The sequence below is a fragment of the Phalaenopsis equestris genome, unplaced genomic scaffold, assembly GCF_001263595.1.
Source record: "Phalaenopsis equestris unplaced genomic scaffold, ASM126359v1 Scaffold000002, whole genome shotgun sequence".
In the NCBI taxonomy this organism is placed as follows: domain Eukaryota; kingdom Viridiplantae; phylum Streptophyta; class Magnoliopsida; order Asparagales; family Orchidaceae; genus Phalaenopsis; species Phalaenopsis equestris.
This window is the reverse complement of record NW_018164444.1, coordinates 74,505,925-74,531,147: the sequence shown is the minus strand read 5'-3', so window position 1 is coordinate 74,531,147 and position 25,223 is coordinate 74,505,925. Positions and strand designations below refer to the sequence as shown.

Below are 25,223 nucleotides of genomic sequence, written 5' to 3'. Positions count from 1 at the left end.
TATATATATATAAAATTATACATATATAAATATACATGGTTGGTTTACTACGACACCCTGGAACAAGGAAAAGTAGACACCAATCTCATGGAAATCTACTGATTTCTCTGAAAGGCTCGCGATCCGACTAACCATAACAAAATGATTTAATACCGACACAATAATATTATAATATTAATTATATTTCATGTATTGCAATCAACACAAGAATGTAATTACAAAATATCCACCAATGTTTATAACAATTATGAAACCAAATTAATGAGATTTGCCACATCAAATATATGAAATAAATAAAAAGTATTGAAATCATGAAGTGTGGACAATATAACATGCTGCCGAGCATGAATAAAACAAGGCTAATTATCCATTAAGGTAATTATGAGAGTAGAAACTATCACAATTATGTGAGCAAGATTTGAAAGCTACGAATCACAACCTAAAAGTTACTAGAAATCTAATACCATAAGCAATGACGGGACCCCTAACTAGAAAATGTACGTTTATCTCACAATAAAGAGCAGTTACTTACCTAGAGGTGGCAAACATGATTATTCTATGAATTCGATGGTTTGACGTTCGATTCGACATCAATTAAGAGGTAAGATTAATCATGCTATTATTACTTAGGTATAATCTAGTTGAAATTCATTATAATGATTAATATTACTATAGTTATTATTATTATTATTAGTAAGAAGTTATGAACCTTATTAAACTTTAACTAATAATTAAAGCAATATCTTAGTTTTGCTATATTTTAATGACGAGGAAAGATAGACTTTTGAATAAATTTTATTAAGGAAAAGTGGAAATATAATAACCAAGAAAAATATCTTTTAATCCTCTGTTTCTTAAATCTCGTTCCTCCTCTGCCATGAATTTGGATTTAGAGAAGCTGAAGTGTGCGAGAGGGAGGAAAGCAAGGGTTTTCTTTCTCGATAGTTTCAGGTAGGAGCGAATGATAGGGGGAGTTACGATGATCTCTGTAAGATGTGATCCCGTTGTTTCCTTCTCCGCGACAGTATCGCGCGGGGTTCAGTCGCGAAGGCGATGGTTTTGGGCGAAATCGAGAGAGAGGAAGATCAGGTGAAGAGGGAGAGCAATCAGGATGAGGCGTTGTAAACCCTAATCCTTCAAACTCGATTTATAAAGAGCAAAGTGCAAATAGGAAAGATTTGTGAGGGGCCGCGATGGCTCTTTCATAATGATTTCAATTTCTATGGAGCCTATATACATCTTCTTATCTTGCAATTCTCTTTGTAGCATGCCAGTGAGTTAGCTAAAGTATTTTTAATTGATTTTCTCATGATTGATCTATTGTGCAATGATGCATATGTTAATCAATTAAATATATGTGTCACCCAAGTAATTAACATACCATGAGTCCGTGTTGTTGATTTCATGATGAAAGAATTATTTTTTAAAAGAGTTTAATTACTAGTTTACTAATCCAATGGCCAATCCAAAAGATCTACGCTTTTTGTAAGGGTTTTATAAAATTCTTAAACTGTTATAGTGAAATCTAGAATATTTTTGTTGCAAATAGGGTGTGAGAAGCTTCTTTGATTTAGTTTCTGTGAAGATTATATGTTCATATACTAATTTATCCTACTTATTGTTGACAACCATGAATAATTACTCTCTATTTTTTTATAGACAAAAAATATTGGAGTCTCATATTTTGTTCGTAGGTCTAGAGACCGGACTTGGGAGCTACATGAGTTGTGACAATTTTTGTAGGTCTCAAAGGCCAAATTTAAGAGATGCATGAGTTGTAATATTTGTAGACCGCATGGGCCGGAGTAGGGAGCTACATAAGCTATGAATCAAATAAGCTGTAGTGGATCACATAAGTCAAAACAGTGAGCTGCGATAACATCCGTAGTCTATATAGGTCGTAGTTATGACCTGCACAAGCTATGAAAATATACGTAGGCCACTGAGGCTAGAGTTGAGAGCTACATAAGCTGTGAACATTTGTAGAATATAGAAGTTGGAGTTGCAAGCTACATGAACTATGGTAACGTCCGTAGGCCCAGAGGCTGAATTTGAGTGCTACATGAAATGTGGAACATGTAGCTTGCAATTAGTAATATATATCTTATTGGTGAGTTGTAATAACATTCATATGCCATAAAGGGTAGAGTTGGGAGCAACATAAGTTTTGATAATGCTTGTAGGTCATAGAGGTCAGAGTTGAAAGCCTCATGACCAATGATAACGTCAGAAGGTTGCAGAGGTCAGAGTTGGGAGTTGCATGAGTCGTGGTAACGTCTATAGGTTGTAGATGATAGAGCAGGAGTTCTATGAGTTGTGAACCACGTAGGCCATAGTGGTAAGTTGCAATATTAAATGTATGTTACAAAAGCCAAATTTGGGAGCTGCATAAGCTGCGATAATGTTCGTAAGTCAAAAAGGATGAAGTTAGAAGCTACATGAGTTTTGATAGTGTTCATAGACCACAAAGACTAGAATTGGGAGCCACATGAGTCGTGGTAATCTGTAGGCTGCAAAGATCAAAGATGGGATATGCATGGATTGTGGACCACATAAGTCGTAATAGTGAGCTGCGATGACATTCGTAGGCCATAGAGGTTGGAGTTGGGAGCTGCTTGAGTTGTAATAACAGTCATGAACTGCAAATTTCGGAGTTAGGAGTTACATTTTGAGAGGCGTCGTTGCACCGTATGTGGGGCATGTTGTTTCACCATTTGCAGGACGCGTCATTGCGCAGTATGCAAGGTGCATCGTTGCATTATCTTCAGGTTGCCTCGTTGCACTACTTAATGGAGTGTTTCGTTACTTTGCAATGTTGATAGTTACTCAGCATGATGCTTTGTTACTCCTCAGCGTATGCCGAGATTTCATAGTGCACGTCATAATTCCATAAAAAAGCTTCATTGCAATGAGCAAGGGGTAGACGCCTGTGGTCAACGATGTCTAACGGTTACAGAAGCGGGTGATATTCATTAAACCTTTAGTGTGGAACAGTGTACCTCAACTCATTCTCCTCCAAGTCCCAGGCTTCCTACGGTTCAAGATCTAGCTCTCCCTTCATGAAGGGAGTAGAGTTCTATTTATAGAGTATGTGAGAAACCTCCGTGAAAATAAAGAAGAAATCATGTTAACTTCTTTGAATGACTCAGAGAGATTGTCTCAATAAAAATATATTGTGTAAATATTTGAGTGTATTAATGGTGTCAAAATTGAATTATCTTGGGTTCGTCAAATTTGTCTCATCGAGACGCTCGATTTGACTGTAAACTTAAAAGATTTGAAATCTTTTTAACATTCCTATTAGACACCAAATGCTTCTAAAAATGATTAACGAATCGATCTGGGCTTTTAGACTCGGATTAGAACTACTTTGATATCATTGTGATTAGTTTGAGTGTCAGTTTGCCGAAATCAGAATTCTGAATGATTTTTAATTGAAGCGTAAATATTCCTTATTCAGAAAACTATACCAAGGTTTATATCACAATATCAGAGGATAAAAATTTGTTAACCATGTATCAATAATTTTGAAAAAAATATATATATTATTTATAACGGATTAAAAGAAATTACACTTAGAAAAAAAAAATCTTTTAAAATTTTGATTATGAATGACATCTGAATACGGCAAATGCAACTGATTAGGGGTGTAAAAGAGTCAAACACGAGCCATGCTCAGCTCTTGTTCGGCTCGTTTATATTTCGAGCTCAAAAGTGTGTTCGTGTTCGGCTCGTTTGCTTAACGAGCCGAATACGAGCTGTTCACGAACAAAGAGTCATTTTAACAATCCTAATCATGTAGCCATAAGACATAAGACAATAAGAGTTTGAAAAAGATTTAAAAATTATTATTTATATTAAAACATCATTTGAATCTAATTTAATAATTTTTATTATATTTTCTTAATCAATATTTTAATTGATTATAAATCTTTGTAGCATTGTAGTCAATTAGATTTTTTAAAATACTACTTAATATGTATTTCGAGCCAAAACGAGCCGAACACAAACGAACACATCTTAGTTTGTGTTCGACTCGTTAACTTATCGAACGAAATTAGTGAGCCGAACTCGAGCCTCTTAGAAAGCCGAACATTTTGACAGCCCTACAACAGATAATATTCTTTCAGAAACTTTTTTATAATATTCTATCAGTAATATTTCTAAAAATAAGGATCGTACCTTTATGGAGCTAATATTAGCTTCCTTATATAAAGAAACCTAATCGAAGTTTTTCCCTCTTCTATAGACGCGACAATGGTGCCGACGGGGAGTCTGCAAACTCCGGACGACTCCTCAAAATTCCAATCAATGTCATGTTCTTCAAGATCCGCGAGGGTAGATCATTCGATCGACGATTCCGAATTCGATTATTATCTTCCCAATTCGCCGGATTCAAATGAGCTCGAGGATTCGTTCCAGGAGATTGAAGAACATGGCATTGATTGGAATTTTGAGGAGGAGAGACATAATCGGCGAGTAAAACCAAGCGAAAGAGAAGGGATGAGGAAGATGTGGAGAAGAATGGATTCGGGAGGAGGGGGAAGAGAACGAAGGGTTCGATGGTGGAAAACGGTGGCGAATTCGTTTCGTCTAGGAAGAGGAAGGAAATGGCGGCTTCATCTCGGATTCCTGTTTTGGATCGGAATGTTCTTATCGGCAATGTGGAGCCTACCTGCTCGACATCTTCCATTTCTTCCGTGAAAAATCGCCACAGATACGGAAATGTATGTTTATTTTAATTTATGTTATTTTCCTTAGCCCGGCCTTTAACCAATTTAATTTTATTGTTCAACATTTGTTTCTTCAATGTAAGAATTCTGCAAAGAGGATATGCCTTGAGCGCAGAACAATTGGGAAGGAGGATATGATTTCAAATTGCTCAAGTTCTTTCAAGAGTCTGAGCGAAACTGGAAGCATACGGTAGGTGGTACACAGCACAAACCTGTTAATTTATTTGTCCGTCTTTGAAAGTCTTTTTTGCCCTAATTTTTTATTTTTAATTTCATTGCGAGCTTTGCATTGTTTACTAGCATGACTGATGAGATGAGCTTGAAATCTTTGCCATCATGAGATGAAACTTATGGCTGCGGAGTTTGTAAGAGTTCTCATAATTTATCCAAGGTACTCTTTGACTCCATTGAACTCGGAAAATAGATTATGCCAACTGCTCATCATATTCTTGTTATATATGCGTTGAATCCGAAATTTCTTTGTGGAGGTGTCCGTAGACCAATTCTTGTATTTCTTTGTGGAGGTGTCCGTAGACCAATTATTGTCAAAGCATTTAAGAGGCCTAGCAATTTTCAATGTATCTCAGATTTCTTTTTTAGGAAATGCAAATGAGGTTCTCTGCGATCCAAATGCCTATGTCACAAAATCATCCTAATAATAAGTTAGATGTTCACTTATAACTACGACTTTTACAGAAACAAACATTTGACCCATTTTATCCAACTTTTGTTTCCTTCGATTTTTTTCGTACAGTTTTTGAAGATTGAACATGAATTTTACTTTTTGTGTATTCAAATGGATTGATTTATGTAGTTTTATTTTTTCATCAAGCTATCCTATGGTATCGCTGAGCTAGAATGTATACACCAAAAATGTGGGGCTGTTGGCATGCTGATCACTTGTACAATAGTTGTGAATTGTGATCGAGAAATATGATTTTGCACATATTCTCATTGTAAAATTAAAGTTGTATTAATACTACTAAGTAATAAGGTTTTTTGAAGATTGGCATTCATCTTATTTCTGTATGATTTTTAGACTCCTAGCAGAGATTTTGATAAACTTCATAAAGTTGAAAACAACGTTCGTGTGCTTAATCTTCTGCTGCCTTCTTTAAAGCAACTGAATCAGGAGCAAGACATTGAAAAGAAAATTGAGTCAAGCATTCAAGGTTCTTTATTTTGATTTTTGATAAAATTTGATTATGCTTAAATAATTTAGCTAAGATTATTCATAATAAATTATGCTTATCATTAACAGGTTTGCCGTTATCTGATTTGAGGATGGAGAAATCCATTTTTGAAAAAGATGAGAGAGCATATTGGTAAGAAAAGTTCTTCATCAAGTTGTTCATCTTATTAAGCCCTTTTAAATCTAATTTTTTGTTATTTTTTGTGCAGCAACTACTGCAAAACATCTATTGTCGATATTCATAGAAGCTGCCCTGGTTGTGAATTTGATCTATGCATTACTTGTTGCAAAGAAATTCGTGAGAATAATCTTTCTTGTACAGGGGAATTACTTCCTCTTGTAAATAGAGGAAATGAATATTTGCATGGTGGAAATTCTACCCAAATGTTTGCTGCAGATGATGAAAATGGAGATAAGTCAGTGCATTATAGTACTGAATTTGCTAAGTGGAAGGCTGATCAAAATGGAACAATTTCTTGTCCACCAAAGGAAGTTGGAGGGTGTGGTGGTGCTGTCTTGAAATTAAAATGTTTGCTTGCTGAAGGTTGGATCTCTGAACTGGAAGCCAAGGCTGAAACTCTTTTAGGAAGGTTTGGATTCCTACATGATTCTATTAATACTGCAAGTGCAAGCTGTAGCTGTTCAAATACAAGTGAAAATTCTAGAAAAGCAGCCTCCAGAAGAGATTCAACAGGCAACATCTTATATTGTCCAAATTCTAGTTGCATTGATCTAGTTGAACTTAAGAATTTCCAAAATCATTGGGCTAAGAGTGAGCCAGTAATTGTGCGTGGGTTCTTGATGAGAAATCACATTTAAGCTGGGATCCGAAGGCTATGTGGAAAAATTTAAGCAGAAGCAATATTAGTTCAGAATTCTTTCAGCTTCAGACAATCGATTGCCTGGCCCATTGCAAGGCAAGCCTTTTTAATATAATTTTTGTTGTTCTATGTTTCTTATTTTTGTTGTTCATCTCCTACACCAACAGATTTATAGCTTAGCAATCCACTTTCTCATTTATTGTTACTTGACGCTTTTAAAAAAAGACTTATAATGATGATAATGGTATATTGGCTAAAGTGATTTTCTTACTATAGGTTGAGTTAGCGAGTGATGACTTTTTTGAGGACTACTTTGAAGGAAGAATGTATGCCAATTCCTGGCCAGAAATGCTAAAATTTAAGGATTGGCCTACATCAACACATTTTGAAGATTGTTTACCATATCATGGGAATGAATTCATCAATTCACTACCATTTCAGGAGTACACAAATCCTCACAAACATTGGGAATGAATTCATCAATTCACCCGAATGAGTCCGTTAAACATTTCTACAGCTCTTCCCACTGATATGTTAAGGCTGGACATGGGGCCGAAATCATATATTGCTTATGGAATGAGAGAAGAACTTGGCAGAGGAGATTCAGTTACCAAGATTCATTGTGATGTTTCAGATGCAAAACGTGAGCTTTTTATAATGTCATTAATTTCTAATTAATTTTTCCTTTAATGATCGTGTTGGCTAACTATAATGCTTACAATTATAGTTAAAATTGCATAATGCTTATCAAATAAAAATTGCATGTCCCATTTTTGGGAAGCAAGATTCATCCCATATTATATGACCATTTTCTTTTTTATACTTTATAATGAAAGCGATTCTTCATCCGTGACCAGGTTTCTTGTTAAAGTTGATGCAGTGAGCTAAATATTACACACTACAGAAAAACATCAATGTGTCTGACATCCTCCAATCAAATATAACGTTAGGTTGTATCTCATGTTTGATTTTTTACTTTTTTAAAACTTTTTGGAGCGTTATCATATATAATAAATCTAATGCCCAGAAAAACATGTGCAAAGATAAAATAAGATGAAAGGAAACCGTCAAGCTCTTCCAAGGAAAAACACATACATCTCTCTCTTTCATCTTGATCTCTATGCAACTTCTTGAACTTCTCTATTGCATACTTCTGCTCTTCAGTAGGCAAGACCTCTGCAACATGCGTTAAAACATTTACATATACCAAAAAACTGTAATTAGCTCGGCGTTATACTGATACTTCAACAGTAAAATGCAACATTCAACCTGCAAACAAAAATAAATAAGCTAACTTGATTGTCATTTTTTCTGTTAACTCCCCATTTAAAATTTGTCCATGAGATGGGTGCATATGAACCTTTTTTTTCATATATTTTATAATGCAAGCGATTCCTCATCCATGATCAGGTTTCTTGTTAAAGTTGATGCAGTGAGCTAAATATTTATCCATGATCAGGTTTCTTGTTAAAGTTGATGTAGTGAGCTAAATATTACACACTAACTAACAGAAAAATATCAACGTGTCTGACATCCTCCAAACAAAATATAATCTTTGTATCTCATGTTTGATTTTTTATTTTTTTAATACTTTTTGGAGCGTTATCATATATAATAAATCTAATGCCCATAAAAACATGTGCAAAGATAAAATAAGATAAAAGGAAACCGTCAAGCTTTTCCAAGGAAAAACACAGCAGCTCAAAGTATCTGACTAAGCATAATGGAAGCAATAAAACATATATTGAGCTGCTGTGTTTTTCCTTGGAAGAGCTTGATACTTTCCTTTCATCTTATTTTATCTTTGCACATGCTTTTCTGGGCATTAGATTTATTACATATAATAACGCTCCAAAAAGTTAAAAAAACAAAATCGAACATGAGATACAAATGTTATATTTGATTGAAGGATGTCAGCCACATTGATGTTTTCTTGTTAGTTAGTGTGTAATATTAAGCTCAATGCATCAACTTTAACAAGAAACCTGGTCATGGATGATGAATCGCTTGCGTTATAAAATATAAAAAAGAAAAGGGCCATATGCACCCATCTCATGAACAAATTTTAAATGGGAAGTTAACAGAAAAAATGACATTCAAGTCAGCTTGTTTATTTTTGTTTGCAGGTTGAATGTTGCATTTTACTGTTGAAGTGTCAGTATAACGCCCAGATAATCACAGTTTTTTGGTACAGGTAAATATTTTAATGCATGTTGCAGAGGTCTTGCCAACTAAAGAGCATAAGTTTGCAATAGAGAAGTTCAAGAAGTTGCACAGAGATCAAGATGAAAGAGAGAGATGTAGTAGCTTTCATGGAGAAGAGACTTGTAGCAGGATGGAAGAAACATATGCGGATGAGTTACCGGAGCTGGGGAATGAAAATGATCAGCAAGATAAAATGCAAGACGGAGGTGCTTTATGGGACATATTTTGGAAAGAAGATGTAGAACCGCTGAAAGCATATCTTAGAAAACATTCCAAGGAATTCCGTCATACTTTTTGGTCACTAATTGAACAGGTTGGTTTGCCTATTTATTGGAATTGGATTATCAAGGTAGATTATATGTCCTAATAAACCAAAATGTGTATTATAGGTATTTAATCCAGTCCTTGATGAGGTGGTCTATCTAACCTGGGAACACAAAAGGAACCTCTAGGAGGAATTTGGTTAGCTATAAGTCTGTTTTGTTTTGTTTTATTTTTCTTATATGGAACACTTGGAAACTCTTAGTGGCCCATGTGCTTCTGCAGGGATAGAGCCATGGACATTTGTTCAAGGCCTAGGAGAAGCAGTATTCATCCCTACAGGCTGTCCCCATCAAGTGCGCAACGTTAAGGTATATGATTTTGATTCCATATTCAGTTTCCGTAGATCAACTTTGGCACTTATAATTGTTTCTGCATGCATGTTTGTTTCTAATCCATTTACTGCAGTCTTGCACGAAAGTTGCCCTTGATTTTGTCTCTCCTGAGAATGTAAGCGAATGTCTACGCTTGACTGGGGACTTCAGATTGCTTCCCCAATCACAGGGCAAAGGAAGACAAACTAGAGGTAACATCTATATTCCGACCTCCATTTTGTCTTTTCAATTCTGTACTAGAGGTAACATCTAAACATTCTTAAAAAATAAAAAATGCAAATATGACGGAGTTAAAATATAAGGGTATAAATTGCAAAAAAAATTTTTAAGAGTTGCATACAGACCACATAATTCACATGTATTTATGCATTGAACATCACAACTTTAATTTTGATATATATACCTCTTTAACTACTTGTAAAGATGGGTTTCACTTTTTAAAAGTTAGTAGTTGTGGTATTTTTGTATGATGGGAATGATTTAAGTGGTATAAATATAAAAATCAAATCACTTTATATAGCTTTAATTACAAAGATTTTTAATTAACTAAATCGATCTAAAATTGTCTGACAGTTTCTCGGTATTTATCAAGATTTATTAACATATCAAATAGTTTTTAGGATTTAAACACCTTAGGATTTGTTGAATATAGATTTACTTGATTTATTAAATTATATTTAAACTAAAATTTACATTAAAACATATGTTGCTTCACTCGTGAATATTAGTGGCATTGTTATGTGATTTGGGGATGTTGATGTTATGTAGATAAATATTAAAATTTAAGTGTGATATATGTGGTGATAGAGTCAAATAATTTTAGAAACGGGGCAAAAAATTTTCAAAAATTTTCTAAACATTTTTCATAGGAGTTTGAGATAGACATTGGTGGTTCTAAATTTTTTTTTGTCAAAATTTGTTAGCATTAATTTTTTTAAGCACACGACACGTGCACACAAATATTTGTGTGCGTGGAAAAAATATTACATATTTTGTAACTATGTGCCGACAATAGTGGATGGGAAGGTCAAGTACATCTAAATAACATTATGGTGACGTGCTCATCTCATTTGTCGTTGTATGCACATACTTACAAATTATGTAATATTTTCTCGTGTGTGTGATGGAGTTGAGGGGTAGGTTGGAGTAGATGTGCAGGAGCGTTGATTGGATAGAAGGGGTGTGATGAAGCGGGCGGAAATGTCGGTTCAACATGGGACTGGGTGATTGGAGAAAAATTGTTCTAAGGCGGGTTTGAGGAGAGCTTGTGTGGAACATTTTCATCATACATATTTTTTAAGTATGTGCCGACAATAGTAGATGGGAAGGTCACGTACATCTAAATAAAATTATGGTGATGTGGCCATCTCATTTATCGTTGAATGCACATACTTACAAATTATGTAATATTTTCTCGTGTGTGTGATGGAGTTGAGGGGTGGGTTGGAGTGGATGTGCTGGAGCATTGGTTGGATAGAAGGGGTGTGATGAAGCAGGCGGAAATTTTGGTTCAACAAGTGACTGGGTGATTGGAGAAAAATTGTTCTAAGGCGGGTTTAAGGAGAGCTTGTGTGGAACATTTTCATCATATTCTAGTCCCCCCTCACAAAAATTTGTTGATATTTGTATATATATGTATATATTTAGATTCACACACACACACACCCATATATGTCAAGCTTATGAACTTGTGAATAATGATAAAACTCCCAACTTGGGTGAGTAGGCTGCACATAAGCATATGTATGTATGTATTAACGTTTAAATGTGCTTTGATAGAAATTATAGCTTATATTGGTTATTATTTTTTTTGGTTTTAACGTATCAAGCATACAAAACTTTAAATATAATGAATTAACCACTTAAACTTAAAATTTTACACTTCAACTATCAATCACTCAAAAGTTTTAATATAATGAATTGAAATTTCTATTTCAAAGGTAAATAAAATGAAATGTAATTTTTGTTTAGATGGTCAAACCGTTATATTTAAAGTTTTAGGTCTTTTATATAAAAATGTCTAATTTTATTACGAAAGGTCCAAAATCTATTTCAAATGAATGTTAAGAGTGTTTTTTTATTGATAACTACCTGTTCAATTTGTTTGTTTAATAATTTGATATAGATGCCATCAAAATTAGGGCTTGAATTTAGCTCGAAGATTGTTAATCACCCGAAAATTGATTCAAATTTTGGCTTGGATGAGATCAGATTAAAATAAATGAAGTGGGTTGTGAGCTGAAACTATGGATCATATGTTTTTCGAACCTATTTTGAGCCGATTTCGAGCCATACATGGATCGGCTCAAATTGACTCGAGATTGCTCATGGTATTTTTTATTTTTAAAATTATATATATAATACTAAGTAAAATGGAAGATAACAAGTTGCAAGTCAATTTTAAGCTGGAACGGATCCAAATAACTCTAATTGAGCTTGTTAGTTGCAATTTTGAGCCCGATTTATGTTGAATTTTATCCAAATAATTCAATTTCAACCAGCTTGTTCCGATTTTGAGTTGGATCGAGCTCGATTGAATTGTGAGCCTGCTTGGCTCGAAATCGAATACAACGAGCCATGAGTCGATCTTGTCCCATCAAATCTATTCAAGTTGATTTCGAGCTTGGTGGCTCGAAAGCATATCATTAATAGCTTAAACAAAATTGGTATTATTGACTATTTTTTCTAGCATAAAATATATGCAAAAAGGCATCCTCGATAAAGCTTTAATGTATAAATTTTCAAGCTCATGGTTTTCTTCTCATAATTTTCTTTTTTTAAATGACTTTTTTATAACATTTGTATGGTTTATTTAGGATCTTATATGGGATTTTTTTTTAAAAAAAATATGTTTGTTTCGTATTTTCTTACATTTTTTTATTTTTAAAAATAAATTAATATATTTTTGAAAATATGCAAATTTTTTTAGGCTTTTTGAATGTTTTGAAGAATGACCATATCATAATTGAATATATCAAACATATTTTGTTTCAAATCAAAAAAATAAACAAAATAAAAATAAAAAACAAAATGATACTGAATACCCACTTATTAAATTTTAGGGGTAATTATATACGACCACCTAAAACTTGCTATTTTGTTTGATGTCGTCGTAGTTGTTGAGGAGTTGCTAGCTTGTTTTCCATTATATTGCCCTCTTCTCTAAATAATTCTCAAACTCAGATCATGTAGGTGAACTAAAAGATGAGAAATCGGAAGGCTGCTGAAGACAATACCGGGAACAAATGAAAGAAGTTTACTTGAAGCATTCATAAATTAAATTTTTGCATTGATAGTTCCAAGGATAAGCCCGAAATGAAATTGACATGCTTAAAAATCTGCAACTTTTTATATATTTTTTATGTTCATTTTTAATGATATTGCACTTTAATGGAAGATATTTTGCGTTTTTTTAGTTTTAAGTACAAGTATGGAGAAAAAGTAGTGAAAACAAAACAAAATGGGGTTAAATGAAGCAAAAGAGCATTAAGTGAACTGGCGCGTAGGCGCCAAACCCTGTACTTGGAAACAAAGAGTCTGTCGCCATACAGTTATTTCAAACTCCTAGAGAATTGGCGCTTAGGCGCTAGGCGCCAGAATCAGTTTTTTTTTAAATACAATGTCTTTGGACAAATTTTGAAGGGATATCTGAAGTGACTATTGGGGGATTTTGAGGTATATATTAAGGGGACTTTTTGACATATTCTCCCTTGAATTTTTTAGGAAGGCCAAGAGGTCATAAATAGGAGTAGGAAATGCAGATTTCTACATTTTCTGGAGATATTGGAGAGGGAATTTTGAGAGATAAATATTAGCATTGCATGGATCAGTACGAGATTTTGTTCGAGGGATTTTCATCTTTCTTTACGAGAAAAAAACTAAGTATTGTATTCTTTATTATCTTGTACTGAGATTTTGTTCGAGGAATTTTCATCTTTCTTTACGAGGAAAAAACTAAGTATTGTATTCTTTATTATCTTGTACTTGTTGTAAACACTTATTTAGTGAATTTTAGGCGCCAAACCCTGTACTTGGAAATAGAGAGTCTGACGTCATGACACCAGACAATTATTTCAGGCTTCTAGAGAACTGACACCTTGACGCTGGGCCCAAGAATCAGTTTTTCTTTTAAAATACAATGTCTTTGGACAAATTTTGAAGAGATATTTGAAGTGTCTCTTGGGGGATTTTGAGAGATATATTAAGGGGAATTTTTGGCATATTCCCCCCTTGAATTTTTCAGGAAGACTCTTGGGGGATTTTGAGAGATATATTGCGGGGAATTTTTGGCAATTCCCCCCTTGAATTTTTCAGGAATGCCGAGATGTCATAAATAGGAGTAGGAAATGTAGATTTCTACATTTTCTGGAGAGATTGGAGAGAAAATTTTGAGAGATATTTGTAAGAGATTGTATTTGAATTTTGAGAGATTTCTGTAAGGGATTGTATTAGAATTGCATGTATCAGTATGAGACTTTGTTAGATGGATTTTTATCTTTCTTTCAGAGGAAAAAATTAAGTATAATATTTTTTATTATATTGTACTTGTTGTATACAATTATTTAGTGAATTTGTTTTGATTTAATAAAGTTTTCTACTCTGTGTGACACATACTTTGTAAAGTATAATTCTTGTACTTCTCTTTTCAATGAATTGGTTGAATGTTTAGGATGTTAGGATGCATGTTAGAATAGGTTTTTCCTATCAAAGTGATGGTTTTTATTTCATGCTTCATTTACATTTTCAATCTGACAAATTGCCATATTAAAATTTATTGTAAACCATAATGATTGGGAGGGTTATGACTTTAACAATTATGAGGAACCACATTGAATTTATGGGTGAAGTAATAATAGTCTAAAGATTCAATGCAATGTTAGGGAGACATCCATTTATTGGGTGTAAATTGGTGTTTCTAGAGTGACAAACTAGATTCCTACCAATTTGATCTAGGGCTTCGTACCTTAAATCTAAGATTGAGCCAATTAGAGAGTTATTAGGAGAACAACTAAGCTATGTTATACAGTCGTAAGAGGGTAATATAGATTTTTGCTTTTATTGTCACGGCTACATTCAATTTTATGCATCCCATTCCGACACTTTTTTTAGGACATCACAAGAGAAATGTAGTTTTTACATCTCAAAATTTAACAAAATAATTTATCTAGTTAGGTTTATCTTTGGATTTAGGTTTGTATTCAGGAGCAGTTGTTAGAAAAATATCATTAATAGACATTCCAAACTAAGATTTGGCCTAAGGGATTTCTTACCTTGCTTCTCTGTGGGATCGATACTCACCAGTTATGTCTTTAAAGAAAATCCTATATTTCTTGAACAATACATGCACTTGCGTTTATATCTGGTGAGTGGTGATGAATCGTAGAAAATTAAGTTATTAAAGTTATATAATATATTTTTAAAATTATAATTTTTAAACCATAAATCATTGGTATACCATTAGAGTAAGTAGCTGTCAAAGATCAACTTTAAAGGCACAACTGCAAAGGATACCTCATGAAAGCTAACTACTAGAGAATTCAGGTTGATGTACCTGTTCTAGGATTCACATATTTCTATAAAAACAATTCTTTATAGTTAATCACATCTTAAGTAGTCGAGACTACTTAAGAAAACTCTCGATTGATATTATAATTTGTTTTCAAAAAGTTTAGAAGTCATTGTCAAGGAAAGAAATATCAGATTCCTATTCTAAGGGTAGCGGATTCCTAAAGATTTTGAACTATCCTAGAGTTTTGTTTTGTCGTTGATGGGTTTGTTAAGGTTCATCCTTTTGCTCCTGTTTTTTGAATGTCTATCCCTAAAAAATAGAGTTATCATACCCTAATAACATACAAAATAAATCTAGGGTGATGTCCGCCTTTTGTCTTCAGTAATCTTGTAAAACAAAGTTAGCATAGAACAATTATGGTTTAGTTGGTTTGTCGTTATTATTATTTTTTTAGACAACCCGATTAAGATGCCCATGCCTTTCCATCATCTTGGGGTTGTCGAGTTCCTAGATCTACTTAGTCCGAGAGGTGGTCAAACCTACTTAGACCGGAAGATTCCTCTCAGCAATCGTAGGTTGTGTCGTCCAAGAAATCGTCGTAGACCTTGGTATCTGAGGTTCAAGTTGTGTTTGATGATCTTTGGGCATGAGGGTTTCACATAAGGTTTAATGTTTTTTTTTTCAGATTTTTGTGGTTGAAATTATTAGGTGACTTAAGACTTATGAGCCAATTGATTAATTTTTTTTAATTGTACCATTTTGGGTTTTATTTTTGTTGTTTGAGACGACTCGATCAAAATCTCATGGTTCTGTCATCCCAGGGTCATCAGAGTTTGTTGTTTGATTAGTCACAAGTGAGTGGAAGATATTTCGTTAGCAATCATGGGTTGCCTCTTTCAAAATTTCTTTTCGAACCTGGTTGTTTTTTTTTTTTTGTTCAAGTTTAAGTTTTAATATTTTCTTAGGATGGATTTCATGTCATTTCTCTTAGGTTAGTTTGGTACCTTAGCCCAGATTATCCCTGATCGAGGCTATGGGTGCTTTTGTTCTCGTATGAGAAGTCAAACTCCCCTTAACCTCCTGTCACTAAGGTATAAATTGATTTTAGATTAGTTCAAGTTGGGATGAACTGATGTACAGATGAGTCTCCGGGCAATCCGAGTTAACCTCAGTTAGGTTGGTTGTCCCTCATATTATCTTCAAACCTGTTTAAATCGACCAAAGTTTAATAGGATTGTCTCAGGATGACTTAGTTTAATTGGGGTCAAACTAGTCTTATTTGGTTTAGATTGGCTTGAGGTAAGCCAAGTTAAACCAAGTAAGATTTACTTCGAAGCAAACCAGGTTGAGTTGGACTAATCCAAGTTAAACTCCCCAGGTTGAATCAAGTTTAAGTTAAATTAGACTTAGGTGAAGTTCAAGTTAATTAAGACTTGAGCTGTTTTTTAAGTCTAAGTTGGGTTAGAATTAAATCAATTTTTGATTAAGCTTGTGTTGAGACTTAAGTTAAGCTTGAAATTGAGCCTCAAGTCAGATCAATCAGAGTTTAGTCTGATCATTCCAAAGAAATGTTATCTTTGGCTAGCCTGAGTTAGGTCAGGTTGTCCCAACGGGTTGAGTTGATTTTTTATTAGCCCGAGTTAGGTCAAACTGACCCGAAGATTGAGTTGGCCCGAGTTATATCTTGTCGGTCCAATGGTTTAGTTGGATTGGGTTAACCTGAGTTAGGTTAGGTTGACCCAGTGGTTTAGTTTAATTAGGTTAACTCAAATTAGATCGGGTTGACCCGGTGATTCAATTGGTTTTAGTTAACTCAAGTTAGGTCGGGTTGACCTAGTGATTCAGTTGAATTGGGTTAACTGAGTTAGTTCGAGTTGACCCGGTGATTCAGTTGGATTGTGTTAACCTGAGTTAGGTTGGGTTAACCCAGTGATTCAGTTGGATTGAGTTAACCTGAGTTAGGTTGGATTGGCCCGATGATTCAGTTGAATTGGATTAACCTGAGTTTGGTTAGGTTGACCCGATGATTGAGTTGATTTGAGTCTAAGTTAAGTTAGACCCAAGAGAATTTATATTTGACTAAGTCCATGTTAGTTTGGCCTTAGGCTTGGTCTACATTGGACTAGACCCAGAGAAAGTTCAAGTTGAATTAAGCCTAATTTAGGTTAGACTTAGGATAATTTAGTTCTAAGTTAAGTTAGCCCCAAAAGTTGGTTCATGTTTTAGGTCTAAGGTGGGCTAGATCTAAAGGAGGGGGGGTTAGGCCTAGGGTTTATGTTTAGCTTTAATGTGTGTTAGACTAAAGGTTGTTCAAGCTAGGTCTAAGTTATGTTAGACCTAGAGTTTATGTTTAGGTCTAATGTGGGTTAGACCTAAGATGGTTCAAGCTACATCTAAGTTAGGTTAGACCCAGGGTTTATGTTTAGGTCTAATGTGGGTTAGACCTAAGATGGTTCAAACTAGGTACAAGTTAGGTTAGACCCAGGGTTTATGTTTAGGTATGATGTGCCCTAAGATGGTTTAAGCTAGGTCTAAGTTAGGTTAGACCTAGGGTTTATATGTAGGTCTAATGTGGGTTAGACCTGAGGTGGTTTAAGCTAGGTCTAAGTTAGGCTAGACTTAGGGTTTAGGTTTAGGTCAAATGTGGGTTAGACCTAAAGGATGAGGTTAGGTCCAATTTGATTTGGACCTAGGATTTAGGTTTAGATATAATGTTGGTTAGACCTAAGGTTAAAGTTAAGTCTAATTTGGGTTAGACCTAGGGTTTGAGGTTTAAGTATAATGTTGGTTAGACTTAAGGTTGAAGCTAGGTCCAATTTGGGTTAGACATAGGGTTTGAGGTTTAAGTCTAATATTGGTTAGACCTAAGTTGAAGTTAGGACCAATTTGCGTTGAACTTATGGTTTGAGGTTTAGGTCTAATATTGGTTAAACCTAAGGTTAAAGTTATGTCCAATTTGGGTTGGACCTAGGGTTTGAGGTTTAGGTCTAATGTTTGGTAGACCTAAGGTTAAAGTTAGGTCCAATTTGGGTTGGACCGAGGGTTTAGGTCTTATGTTGGTTAGACCTAAAATTGAAGTTAGGTCCAATTTGGGTTTGACCTAGGGTTTGAGGTTTAGGTCTAATATTGGTTAGACCTAAGGTTGAAATTTAGTCCAATTTGGGTTTGACCTAGGGTTTGAGGTTTAGGTCTAATATTGGTTAGACCTAAGGTTGAAGTTACTTGTTTGGGTTAGACCTAAGGTTTAGGGTTAATTCTAAGTTAGGTTAAACTTAAACCTAGTCAAGTTGAGTCAAATTATGAACCTAATGGGCTAGGCTTGAGTTAGGTTAAGCTTAAACCAAATTTAGGCCCAAATTGGTCTAACCCTAGGGCAACCTTATGGTTAAAGGGGATAACTGTGTTGTTAATCCCCTAAAACCAATGTCCTAAGGTTGGTTAAATGTCTTAAGCCAAATTGGAGAACAATTTGAGCTAAAGTACAAATTTTTAATTTTTATACTTTTACTCCTAAGTTCTTAATTTTTCATTTTTTAAATTTTCAAAGGTAGAAATTAACATTTTAGGGATCAATTTTATCCTACTGAGTTTTCCTGTTAATCTCCATTTTTTATTTTCCATTTTCTGATTTTTTATAATTATTTTTTTAATAATTATAAATTTGGTAGAAAAGTTGTTCATTTCAAATTGAGGGAAGACCATTGACCTTGGAAAAATCAGGAAAAGTTTCGAAAGGTGAGAGGAACAATCTCTGAAATTTTCATATTGTTGGGTTTATATTTAATTTTTAATAAAATGCTCTTTGGAGTATTTAATTAATTAAAAATTAAATATAATTTAATTATTTCTAATTTTATTTTTATTATTTTTCCCTTTTTTCACTGAGCTCAGAGATATTTTTATTTTATTTTTGTGATTTTTTAAGCTAAGTTATGAATTTTTTAAGCTTTTAGGCATTCTTTGGAATTAATTAAATTAAAAAATTCAGGAATTTCCTACTTTTCCAACACAACATCGAGTCATCCTCGGCGTCGTCAAAAGCCCACACGTTCGTTGTTGGTTGGCTGTGCTTTTCACACAAGCACCACGTTGTCCCGCGGCTCGCTCCTTTCATTATGCAAGATCGCGTCGTTCGACCCTATCACGGCCGTCCATTTCTAATACACAAAAGTGAAAAATATATGTTCATCATTCCCACGTGATAATGAACCAAGAACCATCCCGCATCAAACCCTAAAATTTCGCTTGATTCTCAACCAAATAACTCGGGGCTTGTTCCTATAGCTTCATTTAAGCTAGTCAAATATATTTATACGGTTCAATGAGCAGGGTATTTTCATTTCTTTCACAAAAGACCAAACCCGAGGCTAATTTTTGGGATTTTGATACATACCTTGTCCCAAGTGGTGTGACCTTGATTAGGCTTGATAGAGAGGTTTGCCTTGATGTCACGAACTTTCTCCTTGCTTTAATTTGAATTAAAATTAGCCCTAGCAATAAGCTAGACCAAATGGTGGCTCGGATTGGTGTTAGGATGGGTTGAAGGGCTCGAAAAATCTCAATTTTGATTGAAGGAGAATTGTGGAGGTCCTAGGAAGCGTTTGGGAGGTTTAAATTTGAGTTTTGGAATGGTTTATGTCATGGACGAAATTTTTTCTAGATTAGAGCAAAGAAACTAATGTTTTCGAGTGGCGTTCGTGGGCTGAGGGCATGGGGGATTAACTACTTAGGTCAAGAGGGAGATTTTCTCTGTTGAGAGGCAGAGATTTGGGCGGCTTGATAGGGAGTTTGACGCCCCCCTAAGGATCTCGGGTTCCTTCCTTAAGTAGCCTTGAGAGGCCTTAAGAGAAATTTGAGAAGATTGGAGAAGCTTGGGCAACTCCTCAAAGAAATCTCAGAGGAATTTCAGAGGATTTTGGGTAGTGGATGAGACTTTGCAATTTTCCATCATGGCTGATCATGGTGATGAGCGTGGAGATTGGGGAGGATTGGGAGAGGGCTCTGAGCTATCATGGTGATGAGCATGGAGATTGGGGAGGATTGGGAGAGGGCTCTGAGCTGATTGGAGGCTACTTAGATGGATAATACAGGTTAGAGACAATTTTGTTTGACTCATCAAGGACTGGTCAAAGGTGGCTTAGGCTAGGTGATGTGTGCTGACGTGTCCCGTCCCTTGATGAGCCATGATGGATGAGGCCAAACAACCAGTTAGTAAGTGGATTTAGGTCGAGTTGGCTTGGTGTGTCACCAATGTGTCATGCTAGGTGAGTATTTGGGTCACTAACGAACCATTAGGAATGGGCCATAGGCCATGGGTTTGGGTTCAATTTTCTCTTAAAGTTGGACTTAGGCTAATTGGGTTGGGTTTTTCTCTTAGCCTAAGCCCAAAGGGAATTTAAATATCCTTTTAATTAATTAATTAATTAATTAAAAGGATATTTAAATTCCCTTTGGGCTTAGGCTAAGAGAAAAACCCAACCCAATTAGCCTAAGTCCAACTTTAAGAGAAAACTGAACCCAAACCCATGGCCTATGGCCCATTCCTAATGGTTCGTTAGTGACCCAAATACTCACCTAGCATGACACATTGGTGACACACCAAGCCAACTCGACCTAAATCCACTTACTAACTGGTTGTTTGGCCTCATCCATCATGGCTCATCAAGGGACGGGACACGTCAGCACACATCACCTAGCCTAAGCCACCTTTGACCAGTCCTTGATGAGTCAAACAAAATTGTCTCTAACCTGTATTATCCATCTAAGTAGCCTCCAATCAGCTCAGAGCCCTCTCCCAATCCTCCCCAATCTCCACGCTCATCACCATGATCAGCCATGATGGAAAATTGCAAAGTCTCATCCACTACCCAAAATCCTCTGAAATTCCTCTGAGATTTCTTTGAGGAGTTGCCCAAGCTTCTCCAATCTTCTCAAATTTCTCTTAAGGCCTCTCAAGGCTACTTAAGGAAGGAACCCGAGATCCTTAGGGGGGCGTCAAACTCCCTATCAAGCCGCCCAAATCTCTGCCTTCTGCCCATATTTTTTCATTTTTTTCAAATTCTCAATAGTTTAATTACGACACATGCAAATGCATCGGTTCCGTAGTTCAAAAAAATCACTTGAGTGGTTAGTGTGTAAATATCAATGTTTCGGATGGCCTGTGTGTGGTTATCACTAAATTTTATTGTCAATTAAGCATATCCCAACTTCATGGCGTTGTCCCAAGTGAGAAGATTTTATTAATCTAATATCTTTATTTTGATGTTTGACTGTTAGATATGTAAATATATAAAAAGAGCCGTATGTATATAAATCTTCTGTGTTTTTTTGAGGATTCAATTACTTTACATCAAGTTGGCACAATTGGTGAGCTCCCTCTTCCTCCTCCTCCTTGTCCGGCCACCTATACCTCCAACGACCCCTCCTGAAAATTGAGTTTTTAGTTCAAGCTCATGAGTCAGTTGCTATCAATATGAGCTGAGTTTGAGCTCGAGCTTATAGTTTGCCAAACGAGCTGAACTCGAGCTTGGCATGTCTCCATAAAATTCATACGTGTTTGAAATTAATTTTTTTTCGTTTTGCTGTATTTTAGTTTGACGATATGTATATATATGTATGTATGTATGTATATATTGTTGTATTTAAGCTTCTAATTGTTATGTTATGATTTTGGGCAGGTAAAAAAGATGATTATTCATGCAGTCCACAGTGCTATGAGTGCTCTACAGGATGAAGATTTCAATTAATTTATTTATTTCCTTTTTATTCATGTAAATGACTAAAAAAATGTTTCGGATGGTGATTAATGATGATTAATCAAGTGCAGTGCCTAATTAGTTCTGCGTCTGAAATAGTAGTTCCGACTGCCATTGCTCTTTTTAGTCATTTAGGTACAGTTTTTATTTAAATTAGAGGAGTTTAACGTATTTCTTTTCCCAAGGATTAGAATAAAAAAATATTAATTGAGCAGCCATTATACCTTGTTTAGGGTTTAGAATGCAGATAATTACTTATTTATTTAATTTTAATATATATATATATATATATATATTTGTAGGAGTGTTAGGATTTAATAACTATATTTAATTGGTCTGGTACTATATTTGCATTTTTATACCGTTTCTTAAATAGCCTTGCAATGCCATCAACAATAAATTTTACGATTTGGCATGAATTTCAAAAGTATTTTTTGAGTAAGAAATGTTTCTTATGAGGAGCAGGAAGAGTCAATTAAATTGGGTTATTGGACCCAAAATAACTTCCAACCTCCTTAGCTGTTGAATACCGTCAACCACGCTCACCGATAGCCTCTACCACTGCATGTTGCGCTACTTGCCACCGTCTGCGAACTCAGCTTTCAAACTATGCATCATAAATATGTTGCAATGAATAACGTAATATTGAAGATTCGATGATAACTTTTGACCTCTTTAGCCACTGACCACTATTGGTCACCACCCGCTGGCCGTTGTTGACCACCGTTGACTGCCTCTTATTGCCACTATTGACGAACTCTATTTGCTAACATCGTTTCCTAAATATAATGTAACGAATAACATCATATTGGAGATCCGACGATAACTCTCATTGATAATTGCACACGGCCATTATAGTTAAAATACGACAACTTTCTCTATATTCTTCATATTTTCTTAGCGTGCAATGCTTGTGGTGATTGTGGCAAACTATGCAGGGTCACTAGAGCAGTCATATTATCTCTTCTATTTTCTTCTTGAGATAGTTGATCTGCTTATCTCTTTGTTGGATGTCCCTTTAAAGTTTTTCAGTATGCTTTTTGTGGGTTGGTGGCAGTGCTTCTTTTGAAAACGAGCCAGCCAGTGTTTCCACCACATTAATTTTTATATATTCTTCTTCCTTGAAGTATGAAATCCCTGCCTATTCATTGTTTACAAACCAACTCAAATCTTAGGCATGAGAAATACACAATACTTATAGCACCTCAGCTAAAGCATGATTGTTCCTAAGGGATTCAATTTGATCTTTTCATACATGTTTATTTTGTCAAGAAATAGTTTGAAAAATAGTATTGAATAAGACAACAATCCTTTGTGGATTTTTTTCTACCTTTTTTACATTAGTTAATGTCATTGAGTATACTCTAACAAACAGCCTCAAATATGTCAAATTTTTGGTTAATGTCCTTGAATAATGTTCTGAAAAATAACCTTAAATTAGTGATACTGTATAATAAAAATAAGAGATCAATTTTATCATAAAATTAGTGTCATATAAAAGCTAAAAAATATATACATACAAGAAACAAATAGTGGACAAATATCCAATAAGTTGAAGCTATTTTACTTTCAAGTATGTCATCAACAATGGATTAAACACATATGATAATACATTGAAATGCTAGAAAAAAAGAATGCAAATATAATTTTCTTTAAACTAATTTCATCGGGTGATCTTGTGAATGTGAAGAAGAAGGTTCTTCTGATGCTTGGCTAGGAGATAAGCTCTCAATATTGACACTAGTCCTATGACCCACCAAATAAGTCCCCTTCAAATAGCCTCACATGAATCCTCGCTGAATACATTGGCATTGTGGCTCTTTCAGTACATTAACATCATAAATGTTATCACAAGTCTTGTAGATATGATCTTCAATTATTATCTTAAAAGCTTCAAATTTTTTAAACTGTACTATAGCTCTCGATCTAACAACATTTTTATTAGTTTAATTTTCTGACAATTGATTTTATAATCTAATTCTCAACTTCAATAGTCAACATCTTTGCATTTAGAGTTGCCTTGAGCTTTTATTATTATGGATAATGTCACATGGCGTCTCTATTTGTTGTTCATGTTTTATCAAGCTCCAAAAACTACAAGGATAAGGAATTCACCATAGTAGATAATTCATTCCTACATTCTACTTGTTGACTTTCTAATACCAATACATCTTTAGCCTTAGCATGATATCTTCATTTATATTCACCTTAATTAAATTTGACATTTACAAATTCTAAATTCCATACCTTCATAGAAAGATTCAACTCAAGAATAATATCCATCGTCTTCATCATGTGAAATAAACAGTGAAATAAACAAACTTGTATGATATAAAGGAATTCAATTGAAATAAAAGAATGTATATATATATACATATATAAAAAAGGCTTGTCGACTCTTTAGATCATTGAAATCCAATGCATGTATGATTCAAAACTTCTTTAGGAGTGTTGATTTCTTAGGGACGTGGAGTGGATTGATCTTTTTTCAATATTATCGCATAATTATCATTTTTGTTGTGCTTCAAAATAGACATTTTACCCTCTTTATCTTGTGAGGGTCATTTGCATAAAACTTTTGTGGCTTCTCAAGTCTCAGTTTATTTGACTTTTTAACATCACAACATGGGGTCTTCCAAAGAGTAGAGTTTTATTTATAGAGTATGTGAGAACCTCCGTGAATGTAAAGAAGAAATCATGTTAACTTCGTTGAATGACTCAGAGAGATTGTCTCTCGATATTCATTAAATCTTTGGCATCATTATGTTAGTCTCGTCAAACCGATCAGTTTAAGTGTAAGTTTGCTGAAATTAAAATTTTGAATAATTTTTAATTGAAGTTTAAATTTTCCTTATCTAGAAAATTATATCGAGATTTATATTAGAAATCGTGTATCAAGAATTTTGAATATATATATATATTATTTATAACTGATTAAAAGAAATTACAATTAGAAAAAAAATATTTAACAATTTTGATAATATTCTTTCAAGAACTCTTTCCGCGGGTAAAATTATCGGAAACGGCTCCGAGAGAACTATTGGTAATATTTCTAAAAATAAGGATCGTACCGTTATGGAGCTAATATCAGCTTCCTTATATAAAGAACCCTAATCGAAGTTCAGTTCTATAGACGCGACGATGGTTCCGACGGAGAGTTTGCAAAAGCCGGACGATTCCAAACGCCCAAGAAGATCCGCGAGGGTAGATCATTCGATCGACTATTCAGAATTCCATTATTATGGTCCCAGTTCGCCGGATTCAAATGAGCTCGAGGATTCGTTCCAGGAGATTAAAGAAAATGACTTTGATTGGAATTTTGAGGAGGAGAGACGTAATCGGCGGCCGGCGC

The 25,223-nt window shown here is 34.6% G+C and overlaps 1 protein-coding gene, 1 long non-coding RNA gene and 1 pseudogene across 3 annotated transcripts; all 3 read left to right on the top strand.

The window, feature by feature from the left end:
* The first annotated feature begins 4,274 nt into the window (after positions 1–4,274).
* Positions 4,275–5,895, top strand: LOC110026130. 2 transcript variants are annotated; one of them, XM_020726961.1, is made up of 4 exons: positions 4,275–4,727; positions 4,817–4,923; positions 5,034–5,124; positions 5,854–5,895. In XM_020726961.1, the coding sequence occupies exons 1-3, from the start codon at positions 4,563–4,565 to the stop codon at positions 5,071–5,073; spliced, it is 312 nt and encodes a 103-aa protein (XP_020582620.1). In that variant the 5' UTR covers positions 4,275–4,562; the 3' UTR covers positions 5,074–5,124; positions 5,854–5,895. The 2 variants fall into 2 exon arrangements, with proteins under 2 accessions (XP_020582620.1, XP_020582610.1); XM_020726951.1 differs by lacking the exon at positions 5,854–5,895 and adding an exon at positions 5,773–5,843.
* On the top strand, positions 5,075–21,862 carry LOC110020104 (annotated as a pseudogene).
* Positions 7,240–8,186, top strand: LOC110026143. Its single transcript, XR_002294167.1, has 3 exons — positions 7,240–7,389; positions 7,604–7,696; positions 7,774–8,186. It is a non-coding gene; the product is annotated as an uncharacterized LOC110026143 (long non-coding RNA).
* Positions 21,863–25,223: the final 3,361 nt, after the last annotated feature.